Source organism: Nyctereutes procyonoides, unplaced genomic scaffold (assembly GCF_905146905.1).
Source record: "Nyctereutes procyonoides isolate TBG_1078 unplaced genomic scaffold, NYPRO_anot_genome, whole genome shotgun sequence".
Classification (NCBI taxonomy): domain Eukaryota; kingdom Metazoa; phylum Chordata; class Mammalia; order Carnivora; family Canidae; genus Nyctereutes; species Nyctereutes procyonoides.
In genome coordinates this window covers 141,670-165,096 of record NW_026575041.1, presented here as the reverse complement: position 1 = coordinate 165,096, position 23,427 = coordinate 141,670, and the positions used below count along the sequence as shown (strand labels likewise).

The following is a 23,427-nucleotide window of genomic DNA, read 5'->3' as shown; positions in this document are numbered from 1 at the left end:
TTCCTTTGGATATATATCCAGACAGAAGTGGAATTGCTGAATCATATATGGTAGTTCTATTTTTAATTTATTAAGTAAACTCTATGCTGTTTTTCACAGAGACTGTACCAATTTACATTCCCACCAAAAGGTGTACAAGTGTTTCCTTTTCTTCACATCCTTGTCAATGCTTGATATCTCTTGTGTTTTGGATAATATCTGACACCCACTGTAATATCTTCTATTGTTTATTTTGTATTCCTTTCACCTCTTACAGGGCCTGGAATATTGTAAATGATTCTTGAACATTTAACATTGAATGATATAAAAAATGAACATTGAGCATGAATTTTGTCATGGGCTGGGAGTACTGGTCGTGATCATAATCGGAAAGAATCTCAGATATGTGATGCTGGTAATCTCTGCTGGTAAATATGTATTGACAGTAAATCTTTTCTTCTAATGACAAAAAAAGCTTGGGGAAATCTCTGTCCCAGAAACATATTTATGTTCTGTCTTTATTTCTTGTCAGTCTATCTGGAGTAAATGATTTGCTGCTCAGAGATGAGGGCTAAATGAAATTACTGGAGGTGGGAGCTGTCCTGCTTATTGGGCAACCTCCGACTCTGGCTCTCAAGGGGAATTGGCTACCTAAACTAGTGCCTTCCACTGACCAGGCCAACATAAACATGACTGGGAACAGGGCAGTGTTTTTATGATCCTCAGTCCCTGGAGACCCTTGTTCACTGGGAAAGATACTCTCACTTCGTGACTACTTGTCTGAGACCCAGAGGCCTCTCACAGCAGGGACTGCCTGGGACTACCTCTGTGAGTTGACTCACCTCACCAAGTACTCAGAGGGCCTCCTCCTTGAAGCTCTTCCAGATCAATGGGAACCACAAGGCAAACACTCTCCCAGAACTGTGTCCTATGTGAACAAGGAATGGCCATAACACCCCTTTTTTAGTTTGTCACCTACTAGAATGAAATCACATTTTACTGAGATAGCTTTGAAAACTATGGCCTTCTGTTGTTTTTCCTCCTTTTATGCAGAAGATCAGTTATTTCCATCCCATGTGAATTCCAGTTGAATCCTACTTCCCCATTTACCACACTTAGTCCTAATGTAGGTGAGAGAGAAAGACCCAGTTCTTAGACTCCAGGCTTCCAAGCTGATGTGACTAGATGAATATTTAAGAAAAATCTGTAGCTTACTTGCCATGGGCAGAAACTCACATCTCTATCCCCTCAATATCACTATGAGGCAGGGATTATCGCCTGCTATCCCCTCCATGGTAATAATGAGTATTTATTGAGTTTGTACCATGTACTAAAAATTCTGTGCTAAGCATTATGTGTGGATTATTGTATATAATTCTCACAAAACCCTGAGGGGCAAACAATGTTATCATCCATCCCTAATAAACAGATGAGGTAAACAAGCCTCCAGAGGGTGAATTGATTGTTTGCTATTTCTGTTGGATTGAGCTTCCTTTTAGAGAGTTTGTGAACATTTTTTTTGGGGGGGAATCCCCATTTTTGAGAGTAGTTTTGAGTTTTAGGAGATCCTTAATTGCAGAATCAGGGGTAGGAGAGCAAGTTGTTAAATACTGTGTTTGGGCAGATGGCCAATGTGGCCTCAGGGAAGGGGCTTGGCTTTCATGTGTGGCAGAAGGCAGTTTCCAGGAGTTCCTGTGGGGTTCCAGCCTTGAAAACCTTTAGGATTGTTCGAGGCTTCTCAATGTTCAGAGCACATAATATTCAGAATGGAATGCAATTTGGAGATTATCTAATTTAATCACTACATTTTGTAGAGTTAATTCAGAGAGATTATGTTTATTAGAAAAGGTCACCCACCTAGAGGCAGAATAGGAACTATAGCTCAGAGCTCATAAATCCCATCCTAGGGCTCTTTCCTTCCCTTAATACAGATTAAATTTGGGTACTTTTATAAAAGGGTATTTACTTTAATCGAATATATCCAAAATATAACCATTTCAAGATTTTTAAAAAGATTTTATTTATTCAAGAGAGACACACAGAGAGAGGCAGAGACACAGAGGGAGAAGCAGGCTCCTCCCTGGGAGCCTGATGTGGGACTCAATCCCCGGACCTGGGATCATGCCCTGAGCTGAAGGCAAATGCTTAACCACTGAGCCACCTAGGCATTCCCAACATATTTTTTTTAAGTTTGTTTATTTATTTATTTAGAGTATGAGCTGGGGGGAGGAGCAGAGGGGGAGGGAGGAGGAGGGAGAAAGAATCTTAAGCAGATTCTGCACTGAGTGCTGCAGGCGACATGGCTTGATCTCGCAGCCCTGATATCATGACCTGAGCTGAAATCAGGAGTCAGATGATGCTTAATTGACTGAGCTACCCAGCTGGTCCTCAACATGTTCTTGATAAAAGAATTGATAATGATAATAATAATTTTACCGTTTTTCTTTGGTGATTATTTATTGTGGTAAAATAAACATAACATGAAATTTAACATTTTAATTGTACAATTTAGTGATATTAAATTAGTCCCACATTGTTGTGCAACCCTCACCACTATTTCTAGAACTTTCTCATCACTCCACATTGAAACTATATACTCATTAAATAACACCTCATCCTACCCCAGCCCCAGCCCCTGGTAACCTCTATTGTACTTTTTATCTCTCTGAATTTGCCTGCCCTACATATTTCAAATAAGTGGAATCACATACAATTTGTCCTTTTGTATGTAGCTTGCTTCACTTAGCATAATATCTCAGAGTTTATCTATATTGTCAAATGTATCTAAATTTTATTACTTTTTATGTCAGAATAATATTCTGTTGTATGTATATACCACCTTTTGTTTATGTTTATCTGTTGATGAACACTTGGGTCATTTCCACTTTTTGGCATTGTGAATATAGTGTTGCTATGAATATTGACAAACAGTTCTCTGGACTTCTTTCCTTTTAAGATTTTATTCATTTATTTGAGAGAGAGAAAGAGAAGGAGAGAAAGAGAAGAGAGCAGAGGGGGAGGGAGAGGGATGAGCAGACATGGGCTGGATCCCAGGACCCTAAGATTATGACCTGAGCTGAAACCAAGAGGGGGTTGTTTAACCAACTGAGCTACCCAGGAGCCCCTGAACTACTTTTAAAAAATGAAAATCTTATTTCACTTAGCATAAATCAATCAGAGAAACACAAATACCATGATTTCACTCATATGTGGAATTTACGAAACAAAACAAATGAACAAAGGGAAAAAAGAGGAAGGGTCAAGCCAAGAAACAAACTCTTAACTATAGAGAACAAACTGATGGTTACAAGAGGAAAGGTGGGTGGGGGATGGGTGAAACAGGTATTAGGGATTAAGGAGTGCACTTGTGATAGTGAGCATTGGGTGGTATACGGAATTGTTGAATCACAACATTGTACACTTGAAACCAATATTACACTGTATGTTAACTAGAGTTATTATGCTGAGTGAAATAAGTCAATCGGAGAAGGACAAACATTATATGGTCTCATTCATTTGGGGAATATAAAAAATAGTGAAAAGGAATAAAGGGGAAAGGAGAAAAATTAGTGGGAAATATCAGAAAGGGAGACAGAACATGAAAGACTACTAACTCTGGGAAACGAACTAGGGGTGGTGGAAGGGGAGGTGGGCAGGGGGTGGGGGTGACTGGGTGACGGGCACTGAGGGGGGCACTTGATGGGATGAGCACTGGGTGTTATTCTATATTTTGGCAAATTGAACACCAATAAAAATAAATTTATTAAATAAATAAATAAGTAAATAAATAAATAATTTAAAAATGAGGTTTAGGGATCCCTGGGTGGCGCAGCGGTTTGGCGCCTGCCTTTGGCCCAGGGCGCGATCCTGGAGACCCGGGATCGAATCCCACATCGGGCTCCCGGTGCATGGAGCCTGCTTCTCCCTCTGCCTGTGTCTCTGCCTCTCTCTCTCTCTCTCTCTCTCACTGTGTGCCTATCATGAATAAAAAATAAATAAATAAATAAAATAAAAATAAAAATTAAAAAAATGAGGTTTAAAAGAAAAAAATGAAAATCTTAGGGCACAGGGAAAGGTGGGGGAGATGGCAATAGAATATGGACAAGTTGGGCAACAGTGGGATACTGTGAGATTTGAAAGAAAAAGATACATGCTTTGTTAAATTGTTGATCTGGCTATGCTTTTAGACATGGAGGTAGGCAGGAGAATGTGATTTAAGGTTAAGTAATGCACAGAAGATAGAAGAAGATGGAGGTTGTGGGAAGAGACATATTGAGGTTCAGTCTCATAAAATGAGACTCTTGACCTCATTATTTGGGTAGTCCTAATACCCGGATCTCTATTTTTGCAGAATATAGGCATCTCTTTGTTTCTTTAAGGAAATCACCTATTTCCTACATTCTATCTCTTTCTCTAAGCCTTAGTTTATGTGTGTTGATTTGCTCCAACTTTGGAAGCCACTTTACTACCTCTGAGCAGGGAATCACAATTGAATGTTCACAGATACATATCCTAGGAGGACACTTCTCCAGAGGAAAGGTTAAGTGTCTGAGGTTTACTTTCCTAAGAAGAGCCCACAGGTTGGAGAGTCCCCATGGTTTATTTACCCAAGTCCTCCACCAATATTTGTTCAGTGAAACTACTAAAGGAACACAATGGCTTTAGCTTCTCATGAGATCTGATTTCAACTGTACAATGGAGATAGCTCACCTTGACATATTAAGCCTCTTTGCAAAGCTATAAACAATAGCTGGGGTGGAAAAGTAGCTACACGACCTTCTGTATTTTCAAATCTGAGTTTATAGGATTTTATAAGTATAAAAGCAGTAGGCATAACACTTAGAAATTTTAAAATAAAAATTTATTATATCTTATACCTAAGTTAAAACCCAGACATTCAAAATGTTTGACAGTTACAGAATATACTTAAAAAAAAGGAAGATATGATTGAGAAGATGTAAGAGATAAATAGGCAAAAATATTCTTTCTTAATCTGGAAAGAAGCAGGCTGTAGAACATGAAAGGTGACTATAAAACATGAAGAGTAATCAGGGTTTGTTGCCCATGAAGGCAGGGTTATCTCTCAACACAAATATAGTCATTCATCTTTCAAGGCACACTTTAGAGAGAAAACAGAGGATTTACACAGGCTGAGGAAATAAATGGCAGATGTTAAACAGGAAGCAATATAACGTGGAAATTCAGTAACTGTATTTGATTATCAAGTTCAATTTCAAATCTTGGCACAGCACCCACAAATTGTATGGATTAGTTACCTTGTTAATGAAAGCTTCATTTCTCTCACTTGTAATGGAGGACAAAAGTGGTACCTACTCCAAAAAATGGTTGTGAAGATCAGATAAAACCTCTAAAGCACATAGCATAGTGCCTAGAACATGGTAAGCACTCAACACATGTTCCATGGCATTATGTGCAGGGACGTAGATAAATTCCCAGATAATGAATAATAAACCAACAGTGAGGTCTGTGAAAAGCTTCATTTTATGTAAATTATCTATTTCATTTCTTCATTTTGAAGGTCACACATCAGCTAAACAAGATCATAATAAATAAATTTAGAAAGTAAAAACAAAAATGAGTTACTACTAACTTGAGCACATTTCCCTCAAGGCATAGGTGCTTTTCAAGTTAGTTCCAATCATGTGTCTTTATTGTTTTATTTTTAACATTATATGCATGTTTCATTTTATAGCAGATTCTTTAAAGGTCACATAATATTCCTTTTATATAGATTATTCCACATAACATTCCATTACATAAGTGAACCATACTTGAGTTTACTATTCCTTACTTTTGTATATTATATCTTAGGATTTTTAATATATGATTTCTCTAAATGATTATGTAACAACATATTTTATGAAAAACCTGCTTTCGGCACTTAGGGATATTTTGTTAGGATAAATTTCCAAAAGTGAGAATATAGCATTAAAGCATGTAACTTTCAAAAAGTTCTTGCTACACATTGCCAATTACACCATTAGCTGTGGTGGTCAAGAATTTATATTTCAACGTTATGAATTTTCATTAATAAAAACTGCTAATAGACAAAAATGCTGCCTAATTATTATTTTAATAAATGGTTTCTCAGATTACTAGTCAGGTAGAATAATTTTTCCCTTGTTAAAAAGTCAGTTGTTTTTTTTTGTCACTCTTCTTTATGTTCTTTTTACTACATACTGGGGCATTGATGGATTTTCTAATTTAACCTTTTTGTACAATAATAATATCAATAACATTTTGACCTATGGAAGGAAATCCTGATTGCTTCCAAACTTTCACCCCAAGCAGAGGTAGACTTTGGAGGTCACAGCAGAGAAAATCATTGATATGATAGACAACTAGAATTAAGCTAGCATTAGGAAACCATTATGTAAAGGCATTAAAGATAAGGTAAAGTAGAATGGTAAGGATCATCTGTTCCCACAGCCTGAGGGTCCTTGTCACAGCTGATCTTGAACATAGCTAGCACCCGAGTTCTGATCTGTTTGGTCTTGGCACCGTAGATGATGGGATTGATCACAGGAGGCAGAAGTAGATAGACATCACCCATGAGAACATGCACAATGGGATCAAGGCTGTTTCCAAAACGGTGTACCACTGAGAGGCCAATGAGAGGAACATAGAAGGCTAATACCACACCGATGTGTGACACACAGGTTCCAAAAGCCTTGGCCCGCTCTGACTTGGAAGGCAGTTGTAGAACTGTTCGTATAATCAGAAAATAGGACAAGGAGATGAAGAGGACATCCACACCCATAACCAACAGAATAGCTGTAAGACCATAGATCACGTTGGGCAATGTATCTGCATAGGCCAACTTCATCATATCCTGGTGCACACAATAGGAGTGTGACAGCACATTGGAATGGCAGAAGGCCAGCCGCTTGATGAGCAGAGGCAGTGGGATAAAGAAGAGTGATCCACGGGCCACGGCCACCATGCCAATCTGGGCTGTTACTGTATTGTTGAGCACTGCTGCATGGCGCAGTGGGTGACAGATGGCTATATAACGGTCAAAGGCCATGGCCAGCAGGATAGTGGACTCAATAGCTGAAAGAGCATGAATAAAAAACATCTGGGCAATGCAGGCATCAAAAGTAATCTCCCGGGAATCAAACCAGAAGAGGGCGAGGATCTTGGGCATGGTGGATGTGGACAAGGCCAAGTCAATGGCTGCCAACATGCAGAGAAAGAGGTACATGGGAGCGTGTAGGCTGCGCTCTGTCCTTACGATGAAGACAACGATGCAGTTTCCAAATAGTGCCACGGCATACATTGAAAGCAGGGGGAAGCCGATCCAGAAATGGGCTTCTTCTAATCCTGGGATACCAATAAGTACAAAGGTGGTATGTGTGAAGTTGCAGGAACTCATAGCTGGCATCGAGAAGGGGGTGCTGGTGAGGGTGAGGTCACCCTGGCAGCCTGCTAGCCTGCTAGGACATGGAGCACAGTCAGAGAGGCCAGCCCTGGAAACCTAGGAACTGGATGCACCTTAGCTCTCCCTCTCCTACTCTCTCTTCCCACTCTTGTAAGCCATTTAAGCTCTTTCATAAACTCTGAAGCCCTCTTCCAAAAGGAAAATGATGGCTCAAATTCATTTATCAATTGCTACTCTCAAGATCTATCTCATTTAAAAAATTTTTTATATTTGAGAGAGAGCGAGAGAGAGAGCGCGCGCTTATATGGGGGGAGGACCAGAGGAGAGGGAGAAGCAGACTCTGCCCTGAGCATAGAACCTAACTCGGGGCTCAATCTTAGGATCCCAAGATCATGACCTGTGCCGAAACCAAGAGTTGCATACGCAACCAACTGAGCCACCCAGGTACCCCTTGCCAGTTACATTTTTAAAAGGGAACCTGGGGAGAATAGTGCTTATCCGAAAAATGTATCCTTTCCAAATTCCTTCAGACTCCGCCTGGCCTGCACCTTCATTACCTGGATATTGGGTGGTGCTTTTCTCAGATAGGTATTAAGAGATACCCTATTGAAAACCCTTTCCAGGTATGTTTCCTTTCTTTCCTCCAATTATTCATTCATTTTATAAGCATTTACTTATATGATCTATGTATAAGGCTATTTGTTAGGGCGAGGATCTTGGGCATGGTGGATGTGGACAAGGCCAACTCATTGGCTGCCATTTTATAAGCATTTACTTATATGAGCTATGATACGGAGATGAAAGACACATCTTTTGCCCTTCAGATGCCCTACCTGTGGTGGAAGATAGACAAGTAACCAAATTATTTGAGTTTTGGGATAAGTGTTAGCCTAAGGTGTGCATTTAATGCATGGGACAGGGAGAGGCATGATCAGAGGAATCTTCTTGACAGAAATGATTTTTTGTTCAGTCTTCAAACATGAGTAGGAATTAGAGAAAGGGAAAATGGGTATACTGAGCCAGTGGGGCTAGGGAGTTTTGTTTTGTTTTGTTTCCTTCAGATTTTCAGGATTCTAGGTCTCCAGGCCTAGCAAGGGGGGAAAGAAACACAAAACAACAATTTTTAAAAGAGGAAAAAAAACTAATAAGAAAAAAAGCAACAAGTCAATCTATTAAGTGAAAAAAGGAAACTCTTTTGGGGTCCTCTGAGGAAAGAGAGTAGATCTCTCCAGTGACTTATCCAGAGATGAAGGTGCTGGCAGGGTGTGTGGCCTCCAGCAGATCCTACTTGCCTTGTATGGTCCCTTGTGAAGGCTCTTCTCTCTGCTCCTGATGTTTCTCCACACCTGAAATCTTCCTCCAAGCCCACACTCCACTCCTTACCCCAAAGAGAACTTGGGTCGAGTCCTGATACTCCCAGGGCTTTCTCTTTTCTGGAATCTCTGGCAACAAGCCATTCATGTTAGGGAAAGCTTTTTGTTTTTGGAAGCCCAGCACCACTCTGCTCCCACCCTCCCACCCAAACACTTAGGCTTTGACTTCATCAAACACTTTCCCTGCTAGGCTCCTTAAGTGCTCTGGTCTCTAAAGCTAATTGTCTCTAAAGAGCCAAAGGCTTGGCTTTAATAAAAAGGACCTCTGAATCTTGGAAATAAATCTGCATGTGTCTTCATTAGTGGTGGTAAAGTAAACCTGTTCAACTCCCCAGGATTCTTCTTTACTACTAATCTGGGTCCTTACTGCAACTAGAAGATGCTCTTTCATTTGACTTTTGGGGTGGGGTTGGAGAACAGCAGTCTTAAAATATAGTGTGATAAAATGGGAACTAAGAGATTTGACTTGGACTATCCCCATCATGGATAAGCAAGGAAGAATAAATCTAAGATTCAAAGGTAACAAAATTCACACCTTTGACCACTCTTTGCTCTTCTCCCTATCCTCAGATCTTATGCAAAGACAATAGCTACTCTCCTTGACAAATATGAGATCACAAATTTCGCCCCAAGTTGCCATCAGAGAATGAAAAACCCTTTTCATAGGCAGATAATTGCATCCTTCAGTGAGATAAAAATAACTTATGTCTTACATCCATCCAGCCATCTATGTATCTATCATAGGTAGCTTGAGGAGAGTCAGAAATCTAAGCAAGTCAGGATGAAAGGTATGAGTAATGCTAAGGAAACTTCCCCGGAGGGAGGCCAGCTCACTGGATCTCTGTGTCCAAGAGAAATGGGGCCCAGAATGAAGGAAAAGACGTGGGGAGGGGTGTTACAGGGAGAGCACAGTAATGTATTCCCCCTTTCCCAAAGCCTCTCACCCATTATATTGCATGAGTACCCGAAGATATAAGAGTCTCTTTTGGCCACAGAGTTGGACTCTTTCCCCACTTCTCTTTCTGCAAAGCACCTTTTTCTGCTTTGCTGGTAGCAGTCTAATATTTTGGGCCATTATCTTGTCTCCCCAGTCACCTATCCCAGAAGAACTCAAGTCTCCATCCCATGTTGTCCAGGCTTCTACCTAAAGTAACCCTTGGCTAGACCAAATTTCAGCTTCTCTTTGGGTCTAAATGTGGCTATTGCATTCATTCTAACTTGCCTTTCTGGACTGTCCACTAGTACTCTGGGACATTTCTTCTCAGCCCATGAAGATGTGTGTGGGACACAAGGGGGCTTCTCCCTTCTGCCATGAGACAGTTGTGGGGTCCTCAAGATCTCTTAAGATGGCAGGGTTTTGCCAACCCTAGGTGAAGTTGCACTCACTTGTAAACCATGCAGTCCTACTGAGAGAGAGCAGCTGGAGCTGGCTTATCCTTTCAAGCACAGGCCTATTTATAACACTGCCTAGGAGGCCCCTGGGAACAAGCTATGGACTGAGGCCCCTGGGGCTTGGCAGGCAAGGGACAGCATCTCTATGTTCACTTGTGTGTCACTCCTACAGCCTTCTCACTATTTCTGTCTGGTATATGTGTTGTAAAGGGGTGATTATGATGATCTATCCCCACTCTTAAATATAACTCAAACTCCCCAGGTAGCAACAGTGATTAGAGCTTTTCATCATTAGCCACTTTGCTAGACATGACAGACATCATGGAAGTATAGTTATGTCCTTGAGCTCTAGGAGTTCACATCCTTTTTAAAAACCAAGATAGGTGGGCAGCCCCAGTGGCACAGCGGTTTAGCGCCATCTGCAGTCCGGCGTGATCCTGGAGACCCAGGATCGAGTCGCATGTCGGGCTCCCTGCATGGAGCCGGCTTCTCCCTCTGCCTGTGTCTCTGCCCTCCTCTCTCTCTCTCTCTCTCTCTCTCTCTCTCTGTGTGTGTGTGTGTGTGTGTGTGTCTATGAATATATAAAATCTTAAAAAAAAAGATAGGTACACAAAACCAGTAATTCCCAGAACTCAGAAAAAGGGCAGGCACTTCTTCAGTTTCTCATTCTTGGCTTTACTTTCCATTGATGAAATAGACTTTGAGGTAGGAAAGCCACTCTGTAACCTGTGTTACAGATAAGGAATGGATAACATGAAGGCTCTTTGCCTCAGTTACAGAGTTATTAGTGATAATATTGGTTGGAGAACTAAGTATTCTGATTCTATATTTATTAACATTTAACAAATATTATTAGGGACCTACAGTGTAATAAAATATGCAATTTTTTAAAAGCTCACCCTCATGGATTATACATTCTGGTGAGAGGAACACACAGTCCATGGTTAACATGAGAAACAATAGTTTCTCCTTATGACTACCTAAGGAGAAAAATAGAGGTAAGAAGAGAACAACTAAATCCTGGGGTGGGTGGTTGAAATTTTAAATGAACTTGCCAGGGAATGCCTCACATAATGGAGACATTTGAGAGCCCTACAGGGAGTAACAAATATATCCATGTGATCACTGAGGAAGACAATTCAAGGAAAGAAGAACAGAAACTACAAATCTTCTGAGAAGGGATGTATCTGGATGTTTAGAATAACAAGGAGGCCAGTGTGCCTGAGTAGAGAGAACAAAGGAATGAGTAATATATAGAGAGAATCAGATACATAATAGGGAATTGGATCATATAGGGCTTTATGGGACTTTTTACAGGACAGTTAAGGATTTACTTAGAGTCTGCATTCAGGTAGCTACAAGAGCAGCCATGTTTCTACTACTGCTCTGGCTTTCAGGAAAGTCTCCAAGGCATTGCAAGCTTATCCACCTTGGTGAGAGGTGACGTCCATCCTGCAAACCACCCATTCCAAAATTGTCCAAAATACCCACTCCCTCATGAGGAAAGCTTGCATATTTTCAGGATAGTGGGGCCACCCATAGGTTAGGATGTGTGTAGGGGGTGGTGAGGTAGGAGAGAAACACCTGTAGAAGTAGCATGAACATCTTGGCTGTCTGGTTCTTTAGACTAAAGTTCCTTCTTATTCTGATTTTTAGGACTCTGTTCCCCAACATTTTTCTCTATGTTTATCCTTCTCTCCCCCAACAAACAAATATTTAGACTGTAAATCTACAGCATCTTAACTTTTCATTTCTTTCCAACAGTGAATGAATGAGTCATAGACATTCCCTGATCCTGGGAATAAGTAGTCTATGGTGAGGAAAAAGTTACAGGAGAATCTGAAATGGGATGTCCTGAGAAAAAAGCACTAGGTACTGCAGAAGCACTTGGAAAGGAGTGAGAAGCCAGGAGATATTTCTGAGAGAAAGTCATTTCTATTCTGAGTCAGGAGAAGGGAGATAGTGAGCGTGCTGAAGAGGGAGGTAACAGCTTGTGCAAAGGCTTGTAAGTGATCCAGAGCAATCACAGCTAAGAAATGCAAGTGGTTAGTTGTGTCTGGAGCACTGAACAGAGGGCAAGCAATGAGGCTTGAGAGGTACAGAGAGCCAGCTCATTCAGGGTTGTTATTATTTTATTATGTGGCAGACCCCAGTTTGGGGTCTGGAAGACAGTATGAATGAAACAAAATTATTCTCAAAGAACTTATCTGGTAATGGGGAAACTAGGGAAGAAATAATGGGTATGTAATATTTTGATGGGAAAAGGGAGTGCCAAATATTAAAAATGAGACAGGTAAGGAAGACAGTGAATGCAGACAGAAATTGAAAGAGAGGTGTTGTTATTTTTAAGTCAAGGGCCCTGTAATAAGGTAACACTTAGGCAGAGACCTGCATGAGGTGAAGGAGTAAGTCACGAGGGTGTCTGGGGGAAGAACATCAAAGTAAGGAGGACAGAAAGTGTGAGGTTTGATGCTGAAGCATGGTTTAGTGAGTTTAAGTAAATATTTGGAGGCTGGTGCAGGTATAGTAGAATGAATAAAGAGGATAGTAGTAGGAGATGAAGTTGGGATGATAGAGGGGAATTAAATCATGTAGATCATTGTGAGATATTATAATGACTGTGAATTTTCCTTGGGCAAGACAGAGACACTGGAACATGTTGAACAAATGACGTGGCATGATCTGTTTTATGTATTAAAATAATCATTCTAACTGCCATGGGGAAAGTAAAGCAAAAGTAGATGAAGGAAATCTGCCAGGAGACTATTATATTTCAGATTCAAGATGATGATGGCTTGACACATGGTGGTAGCAGCAGAGGTGATAGAAAGTTAGATTCTAGGTATCAATATCTGGAATATCTGAAAGAAAGAGTCATCAGGATTTGCTGATAGGTTGAATGTGGAGTGGGAGAGACAGGTGTGTAATGACTCCAAAAGTTCTATCTCAGCAACATGAAAAATAGAGTTTCAGAGTTAGGGAAGACATGGTTGATATGAATATTGGGATATGTTTTTATTTATTTATTTATTTATTTATTTATTTATTTATTTATGATAGTCACACACACACACAGAGAGAGAGGCAGAGACATAGGCAGAGGGAGAAGCAGGCTCCATGCACCGGGAGCCCGACGTGGGATTCCATCCCAGGTCTCCAGGATCGCGCCCTGGGCCAAAGGCAGGTGCCAAACTGCTGTGCCACCCAGGGATCCCTGGGATATGTTTTTGGACATGATGAGTCTGAGATGACTATTAAACATTCGAGTAGGATTATTGATACATAATATATTAATCTGGACTATAAATATTAGTTTGGGATTTGCCAGCACGTAGATGAGATTTAAATCTATGATGCTAGATGAGATAATGAAAAATGAGAATATAATGAAGAAAAAACAGGTCTGAGAACAAAATTGTGGAACATTCCAACCTACAAAGATCAAGGAAATGAAGACCAACTATTGTATTGAGACGAAAATGTTATTGTCAAGCAAACTGAGAATTTTGATGTCATCCTGGTTACTAAATAGTTAGTACTATTGTCACTTAATAAACTTCCTGTAGAAAAAAAAAACTTCCTGTAGATATGACTGACTACTACTCCTTCCTTGCTGGATCTGATACCACCTATAGGGCCCATCTTTACTGAATGATATCAATATGTCATTGAAATACGTACTTTAAATATTTGAGAGTTAATGGACATACCCAGGTGGGAAAAAAAAATAATTCACTTGCTGGATTAAGCCATTATGTGAAGCATATGCCACAAATTAAATATTTGCAAGTAAATGACATGAGGTGAAATTCATTTGCAATTCTCAATCATTTTTGAGTTTCTGCTAGGACAGAAAGTTCATGGAAGGCAGAGAGAAATTCTAGAATATGTTTAGTTGGGAGAGAACATCAGGTAGAAATACACTTGTACTTTCAGGTCTGAAAATTCTGTTTTGGGCTTTTTCTCAATAATTTGGTTAAAAATTTCTAGAGGATAGAGTTGTGGGGTTTTTTGTTTTGCTTCTTTATATTCCCTAGTACAAATTACATGACCCATATACATGTATATATACAAATTATATTCATGTATAATTATACAGTTTATATTATAGATAGCAATATAGCTAAAGTTAAGAGTGTTGGGGGACCCTGGAGTCAGTTTGTGTGCATGTGAAATACGGCTCTGTTGTTTATGAGCTATTTAAGCAAGTAACTTAACATTTTTGTCCTCAATTTTCTCATTTATCAAAGAAGAAACTACCTTACAATGTTGTTTTAGGTATGTGTTAATACATGTAAAAAACACTAAGAACCATGGCTAGTCAAAGGAAGATATACATGCTAGAAAAAATAATTATTGCAGCTAGAAAAATACTAACTGCACTAACTAAAGGAGTGGCTTTCTCATAATGTGTCATTCTAACTGATCTAAAGTGGACAAAGTCAGGAGATACAGTTTGTTGGCAGGATAAATAACAGTTTAGAATAAACAGTGATGAGTGAGATAAATGCTAGATTTAGGGCTTTATACTATTCATCCTTCTATTCTTATGTCTTCATCCCTTCTATTCATCCCTTCTTTTTTTAATTAATTTTTTATTGGAGTTCAATTTGCCAACATCCCACCAAGTGCCCCCCTCAGTGCCCGTCACCCAGTCACCCCAACCCCCCGCCCATTTCCCTTTCCACTACCCCTTGTTCGTTTCCCAGTTAGGTGTCTCTCATGTTTTGTCACCCTCACTGATATTTTCACTCATTTTCTTTCCTTTCCCCTTTATTCCCTTTCACTCTTTTTAAATATTCCCCAAATTCTATTCTGTCTCTATCTCATCTGTAAAATGTCAAGCTAACTGATGTTCTAAATATATGTCAGCTTTAATTTAAAATTTTTGTTTTATGTCACCAGTTTTATTTTTAAATTGATAACATAGGCCATCTCTAGAATTCTCTGATTCTACATGTCTTTGGAATAGAGAATTTTTATCACAGCTCTGCGTATCTGTTTTGTCTTCACGCTGTAGATGATGGGGTTCATTACAGGAGGGATCAAGAGGTAAGTGTTAGCAATCATTGTATGAACATAGGCTGGAGCTCGTTTTCCAAATCTGTGAACAAAGGACAGACTGATCAATGGAAAATAGAAAATAGCAACAGCCCCAATATGGGAGATACATGTGCTGAAGGCTTTCTTCCTCTCTTCTGGGGATGCAATGCTGAGGACAGTCTTAATAATCAAAATGTAAGAAAGGAGGATGAGGATTGAGTCCACACCAACAGTAGAGATCATGGCTGTCAGCCCAACTGCATTGTTGATCCTGGTGTCTGTGCACGAGAGCTTCATCACATCAGGGTGGAAGCAGTAGGAGTGGTGGAGCACGCGGCTGCGGCAGAAGGACAGTCTTTTAAGAAGTGCTACCATTGGTGTCAGCATTAGTGTTCCCCTGATGACAATTGTCACTCCAATTTGAGCTATTCTGGAATCGGTTAAAATGGTGGCATACCTGAGTGGATTAGAGATGGCCACAAAACGATCAAAGGCCATGGCCAACAGCACTGAGGATTCCATGACAGTGAAGAGTTTAATAAAGAACATCTGTGACAAGCAAGCATTAAAGCTGATCTCCCTGGCATTGAACCAGAATATACCCAACATGGTGACCAGGGTGGATATGGATAGGCCGAGGTCAGTGGTAGACAGCATGGAAAGGAAATAATACATGGGTTCGTGGAGGCTGGGCTGAGTGACAATGGCAAAGAGGATCAGGCTGTTTCCTGAGAGGGCGGTTATGTAGAGAAAGCAGAAGGGAATGGAGATCCAGGTGTGGAGGGCTTCCAGCCCAGGAACACCAGTTAGCAGGAAAATGATGGAAGTAGATGTGGTATTCTGGAAGTTTGACATGCTGGATTAAAAATATAGAGTTCCAAGATGAAACATTTTTTTTGTAAAACTATATTTTTTGTATTAATCCAATTATGAATAATTTTATTCAACTAAAAACTAACCAAAGATAAATATTTATATGCTATGTAAAAATGAATTGCTCATTTAAATTGATAAAGGAATTGTAAGTTTTCAACTGCCATAGTAGGTACCATTCCTTCTTTTTTTTTTAAGATTTTATTTATTTGTTTATTCATGAGAGACACGGAGAGAGAGAAAGAGAGGGGGGCAGAGAGAGAAGCAGGCTCCATGCAGGGAGCCTGATGTGGGACTCGATCCCAGGACTCCAGGATCACGCCCTGGGCTGAAGACAGGCGCTTAACCGCTAAGCCACCCAGGCATTCCAACCATTCCTTCTTATATGTGCCCCAGCCCATCATTTTTTTTTCCTGTGACCCCTTGCTGGTAGTTATGTTTATACTATGTGACCTTTCCTTCCACTTCTCTAGCCAGAGATGACTGGACAAAGTGAAAACACTTTACCTGAGATTGGACAATTATATTTCATCCTTTCCGGATTTTCAAATTGTGATAAGGAGGTAGTAGGTTATTTTTTCCGTATGGTTGGCATCAGAGAAAAATAGACTGGGACTGTGGAACAGCAATATTACATCAGCCTCAAGTATAGAAAGCAGAGAAGCTTACAAACAAGTTGGGAAGCCAGAAAATATTGAGAAAGGGATACTTATAATACAATGTAACACATATGAAATGCTAATAGATGGCCTTGGCACCAGTACAGTCATGTGCAGATGTGTAAGGTATCTAACCTTGAAAGTGACACCTGCAATGTAGCATCTAGTGTCTCATTTAGGAGGTGGAGTTAGAACACAGACCTATCGCCTCAGGGATAGAGGCCTCTGCCTGCCATAGGATATAGCATACTGCCATATTCAGTTAGAGTTCGCTCTTCATCTGCCTGAAGAATAGTTGTTCTCCGTGTTGTGAAGACATACTTCTCAGGAGATATTTAATAGAATTTTACTATTTTGCCTTGGAGAGAAAGATACCTTTTCTGGGAACATCACACTTTGTTTTTTATTGAGTACAGAATTGCAGGCTATTCAGATGGGTATGTATGAGTTGGAAGAGGGAGTCTTGGAAAAACAGACATTGGGGCTGTGACTGGAGAGGTTCAGTCAGCAAAGTAACTATTCCTCAGGAGAACCTAAGTATTTTCCAGATCACTCAAATTCACCCAGATAAAGTGCCTCAAGGATTCACTAAAGAAATCTTAGTTTAAAAAATTGGGAAATTTTAAATTGAAATCTATGAAAAGATTAGAGGGAAAAGATGTTCAAAGTTACATGAATTGACCCAATAAGTAAACCATAACTTTAGACTCTATAGTTTAGAGTCTTGAGAATGTCCTCAGGGAACCAATTAAATTACTATCAGAAATGTTTAATCAAACCTCCTAATGGGAGTAAGAGTTGACAGAAAGGAATCATTAGAAAGGGCACATTTTGGGGCACCTGGGTGGCGCAGTGGGTTAAGCCCCACCTTGGGCTCCCTGCTCGGTGAGGAGACTGCTTCTCCCTCTCTTTGTGTGTGCTGGTTCTCGCTCTCCTTAAAATAAATAAGTCTTAAAAAAGGGGAATATTTTCTTTTTAATATTGTCACTGTTTTTAGTGACTATTGATTGTCATGAATACAACTGACATTATGCTGAAATGAATTAGATACAGACTTGCTCAAATGGCATGCATTTCAGTTAATTATGAAAGTTTGAGAGTTGACAAGTTTAACAAATCTGATGTTTAACAAGTTCTGTTAGCCCTTTTCATAAATATATTGATTTCTGAAAAATATTTTTAGTAACTATATTTAGTTTTAAAAATACATATTGATCAGAGTGCAAATTAAAACTCTACTTATTAAATTAATAGTACTTATGATAATTAAAAATGGATTCACCTCTCAAATGAATGGATTCATCTCTCCACAAGTCTTTTTTTAAAGATTTTATTTATTTTATTTATTTTTTTTTAAGATTTATTTATTTATTCATTTAGAGAGAGTGAGAGAGAGACAGAGACACAGGCAGTGAGAGAAGCAGGCTCCATGCAGGGAGCTCGACGTGGGACTCGATCCCAGGTCTCCAGGATCACATCCTGGGCTGAAGGCAGGCACTAAACCACTGAGCCACTCAGGGATCCCTCTCTATAAGTCTTTATTTTTATTTTTATTTTTATTTTTTTATAAATTTATTTTTTATTGGTGTTCAATTTGCCAACATATAGAATAATACCAAGTGCTCATCCCATCAAGTGTCTCCCTTGTCTTTGATCTGTTTATTTGCTGTTAATTTCCAGAGCCTGGGTCTCAGCTTTTGAGGTTAACAACTTCCTGGATTCCATGGCAGCTAGAGTATTTATGAAAAAGGGAACAGTTTAATTGTGTGTTAAAAGGGTTGAGGTATCTGGTGAAGTCTTTTTAGAGAAATCAGTACTTGAAAGATTGCTATGTTTTGTGTAAATAGAAATAAATTATTCCAAGGCTTCTAGAATGGTATATGTGAAAGTATTGAGCCAGAATGAACCTGTAATATATATCCCTTCCTTTGTTCTTGCCTTATATGCTCAGAAACTTTAACTGAGCACCTACTTTGGGCATAGTGTTGTGTTAGAAGCTAAGGCATATGCCAACAAAACCCCTCTTAGTTTAAAATCAAGTGAGGGAAAAAGAATTATGAATAGTTATTTATAAATAACTTTAACATCTAGTATACAGTGGTGAATGACAAAAAGGGTTATTAGGGGTACAGAGTGCCTCCATATGTGTCACTTAAGTCTGACTATCGTGAAGACTTTCACAATGCTTATCACTATGACATGCACTGATTGAGTTGTAACTTTTGTTATTGAGTGCTAGGAAATTTTATAAAGAAATCTTTTTTTTAAGTTGCTATCAGAACAATTTCTCTTTCTTTTTTTTTCTTTTTTTTAATTTATTTACAATAGTCATACAGAGAGAGAGAGAGGCAGAGACACAGGCAGAGGGAGAAGCAGGCTCCATGCACCGGGAGCCTGACGTGGGATTCGATCCCGGGTCTCCAGGATCGCGCCCTGGACCAAAGGCAGGCGCCAAACCGCTGCGCCACCCAGGGATCCCACAATTTCTCTTTCATCCTGACTTCTTCATGGCTCCCTTATTATTTTAAGAAATTTATTCATTACACATTTTCATTCTTGTCAGTTTTTTCCCTTCCCTTTCTTGTTGAGAGATCAGAAGAAAAACAATTGTAGGCTGAACTGATCTGAGTCTGGCAGAAGAGAATTCCCTCAAATTCCCTCCTTTCAATTGCTCTACAACTGTGTCTTCCTGTACCCTCTCCTCATCCATGCTGGGTGCAGATGTAGAATATTCCTTATTCCTTTTCCATAGCTAGTAACTCTATCTAAGCTCTTGATCATCCATCATCAACACTTAGTTCATTTCATCATCAAACTGGGAGCTGATTGGGTATTGTGTCAGCACTAAGGATATGAAGCAAATAAAATAACAGTGGTTTGGTGCCTGAGAAACCAAAGTGTTGTCAACACTTCATCTTTTTAAGACTGAAAACTTTATCTCTAATAAGAGCCCAGTGATTCCTATGAAAATGAAAAGTTACCAGTTTGGAACACCTACTACATGCTAGGCACTGCATATAAGAGGACTCAAAGACAAAGAAATACCACTAGCTATAAGAGTACATCAGATAAAGTTTTTCTAAGTTAAAAAGACAGAATAGTGTGGAATGACAGATCCTGAGTATGTGTATACATGAATGTGCCTGTGTGTCAAGAGGAATTAGTTCCAAGAACTCTTACTTGAATAGATGAATTAGAACTGTGTAATGTTTTGATGGGTGGATATGTTTATAAGGATGAAAAGCAGAAAAAGGGTGTTTTTGACATAAATAAAAACGTGAGCAGAAACCGAATGAAGTAATAACAGGGTTTGTTGGACAGCTACAAGAAAATTTAAATACTGGAGCCTTAAATATGATGCTGGGTGACATGGGAGATGATCTAGAGAAATCAGCAGGGCCAGGACATGAACATCTTGCATTCCATGGAAAGGAGAAGGAACTTCAATTTTAGCTGCAGAGCATCAAGAGCTAGGCATTTCAAAAATATTTTATGAATAAGTAAACAAATCATTCTTCATTTCTTTTCCCTTAACTCTAACAAAATTCCTTTCCTTCTTTAGTATCTTAGATAGTACCAGTGGCTCCCTTTCTGCAGCTTCAATTCTCAGGTTTTGCCCCAAACCATTAATGAAAACTTTCCACAAATTTATACAGATGTTTTCAACACATTCAATTCAACCAAGATATATTGACCATCTTTCTTAATTGGTCCCTGTGCTTTGCTAGTAAGGAAAATAAGAGATGAACCATTTTTTCTCCCTCAATTTCCTGCCTTCTCTTTTATAACAACAACAACAACAACAAATATTCTTTGAAGGACAGTCTGCCTGTGTTTATTATTCCTTCACCTTCAGTAATAATCTGGGTTCTTGCTCTAATGACTCTCAGGAAATTCTCCAACTTAGGTCACCAATGACTTTCTAAATACCAAGCCTTAAAGTTTATCTTTAGATTTGTTTTCCTCTCCTTCATTTCAAATTTTTGCAGTTTTTAGGCACCGTTTCTTTGAAATTTTCTCCTTCATTAGTTTCAATGATGGTTATTCTATGTTTTTTTTTTTAATTTATTTTTTCTGTCTTTCAGTTGTGGTATTCTTTAAGAGTCTTTTTCTTTCAAGAAGCCCCTGGTTTTTGTTTTTGTTGTTTTGTTTTGTTGTTTTTGCTCTCTGATATACTCTCCTTGGGATATCTTAGTTTTTCCCATGGCTTTAAATAGCACTTATATTCAGATGACAGCAAATCTGAAATCTAATTATAGATTCTCCTTGGTTCTATATTTCTTAAGTTAACAGGATCTGGCATGGCAGATGGCAAAATGTCTGGCATGAAACTTGAAGGCATAATGAATCCTGGAAATTGTCAAATAGACAATTTGGAAAGCTAATAGGCAGCACTTTGGAGAACAGGACAAAGTTCTCTGCTTAGTGCCAGTGAACAAAAGGTGAATAAACTACTTTATCTACCCCCTGAGGGATACTCCCACCCATAATCCATCAGACAGCTCAGCCTCAATATGAGCCAGACAGAACTCATTCCTTCTCCCATTCCAAACCTGGCTCTCTCTACTATGCCTCATTTTCCAGTAAATGACATCAAACTAACAAATCATCTAACACAGTTACTGCCTTCACGCACACACATACACTCTTCTCCTTCTCTCTCATCTACTACATGCAAATGTTCATGAAATATTTTTTTAAATTTACTTCTAAAGTGTCAAAAACTAGAAAATCAGGAGGTTTCTATTTGAAGACCAAGCAATAGCAATGTGATTCAGAGTGGGTGTTTGAAGTTGTACTTTATTGTCTTTCTGTTAATTGGAAACAAAAATACCCGCTCATATCAAAGAATAAAGAAGGGCTAATGGATTTATCAGGGAGAGGTACTAAAATTCCCCCAAACTACTCTTTGTGCTACTATCACCCTGGAATCTGTTTAATCCATCCTTTCCAATCTGTGTACAACCTTTCTTCTCTCTTGTGAGATATAAGGTATAGTCTCCTAATTAATTTTCCTGTCCTCTCAGATCACAATAATGCTCTTGTTTCATTGCACTGTTATGAGCTATAGTTCATGGCTATGTCTTTTACTGCTGAACAGATTATACACCATTATCAATATTGTCCAAACCATTGCTAATGGCATCACTGTAATGTGTGACTGATCTGGGTTCAGATCCTTGTTCAACCACTAGCCAGTTTTGAGACTTTTTACAGCAATAATAATAAAAAAGTATTAGTCATAATAACAGCTACCATTTATTGGAATTTGTTCTGTGAACATTACAGAGCTAAGATTTGAGAAACATTCTTTTAATTCTCACACGGGGACGCCTGCGTAGCTCAGCGGTTGAGTGCCTGCCTTTGGCCCAAGATGTGATCCTGGAACCCTGGGATCGAGTCCCACATGGGCCTCCCTGCGAGGAGTCTGCTTCTGCCTCTGCCTGTGTCTCTGCCTCTCTCTCTGTGTGTCTCTCATGAGTAAATAAATAAAATCTTAAAAAAAATTCTCACTACAACATCATTTGGAAAGTATTATTACATTCATTTTGATTTCCTTTTTCTGATAAACTGAGTGTCAGAGAGATTATGAAACATATTGAGAATCACACACAGCTAGTGAATGTCAGATTTTAAACCCAACTTAAAAAAAATTCCCACATTCATAATCCCCAAAACTATGGTTTCATGTATAAGTAGTATAAACTTTCTTTGATCCAGTTTCCTTATCTATAAGGTAGATTATATTCTGCACCTAATACAGTGCCTGGCATGCAGTAGGTGTTCAAAATTGGTATTTTTTTCATTTTTAGTAAGAATAATTGGGATTAGAAATGAGATCTTTGGCTCCTGTTAACCTCTTTGGTTTTCTCAAGCACCAAGCCACTAACTATTATAACTTACATAGCAGCCTGGGTTATTTTCTTAACAAACCACAGACTATCCAAGCCACACTGGGCAGAATAACATGCCCTTTTCTGCAGGTTTCCTGAGAACAAATAATTCTACAAATTCTGCCTCCCACCTCAGCCCACCATCCCATGGTATCTATCCTAATTCTGCACATTGTGAGGAAAGTCTTCCTGTGAATAAGAAAGTTCAGCTCACCTAGAGTCAAGCCTTTTCACTGAACAAAAGTTTTACTTACAGAGTTTGTACAGCAGTTCTACTTGTTGCTCTCAGGCTACTCAGAAGGCTGAGGAGACTTTAGATTCCAGGAGAGGACTGAGCTTATGAGGAGACTTAGTCCAGCCTGAATGGAGACAGGCACAGAGCTGAGAGACCTGTTCCTGGTGGTGGTGTCACTCACTCACTGTTCCTCCAGGGGTATGCTGGTTCCCAGAGGACTTTTTTTGCCTTATACAGTCTTTGTCTGTCTGTTCCATTACGCAATTACTTATTGTAGCAATGTGCTTTATAGGCTGATGTATTTTTTTGTCCTTGTGCCCTTTTATTGAAGTGTGTTTTGTAAAAACAGTTTTGAGACATAATTCACATATCATAAAATTCACCCATTTAAAATGTACAATTCAATAATTTGTAGTAAATTCACCAAGTTGTACAAGCATCATCATGGTTTACTTTTAGAAAATTTTTATTACCACAAAAAGAAATCTCATGCCCGTGAGCAGTCACTCTGAAGATGATTTTAAAAAATGAAATTCTATGTTAAATTGGTAAAAGGCATCTCCTTTGTTGTGTGTAA

General features: G+C 39.2%; 2 protein-coding genes across 2 annotated transcripts; both read right to left on the bottom strand.

Annotated features, from left to right (window-relative positions):
• Positions 1-6,001: 6,001 nt before the first annotated feature.
• On the bottom strand, positions 6,002-7,419 carry LOC129506540 (olfactory receptor 51E2). Its single transcript, XM_055320303.1, has one exon. The coding sequence runs from the start codon at positions 7,382-7,384 to the stop codon at positions 6,383-6,385; it is 1,002 nt and encodes a 333-aa protein (XP_055176278.1). The 5' UTR covers positions 7,385-7,419; the 3' UTR covers positions 6,002-6,382.
• A 7,680-nt stretch (positions 7,420-15,099) lies between these two features.
• Positions 15,100-16,044, bottom strand: LOC129506544 (olfactory receptor 51F2-like). The gene has a single exon (XM_055320308.1). The coding sequence runs from the start codon at positions 16,042-16,044 to the stop codon at positions 15,100-15,102; it is 945 nt and encodes a 314-aa protein (XP_055176283.1).
• Positions 16,045-23,427: the final 7,383 nt, after the last annotated feature.

Bases quoted from the DNA above. Each gene is read 5' to 3' on its own strand.
- LOC129506540 (XM_055320303.1), bottom strand. From the start codon at position 7,384: ATGCCAGCTATGAGTTCCTGCAACTTCACACATACCACCTTTGTACTT.
- LOC129506544 (XM_055320308.1), bottom strand. From the start codon at position 16,044: ATGTCAAACTTCCAGAATACCACATCTACTTCCATCATTTTCCTGCTA.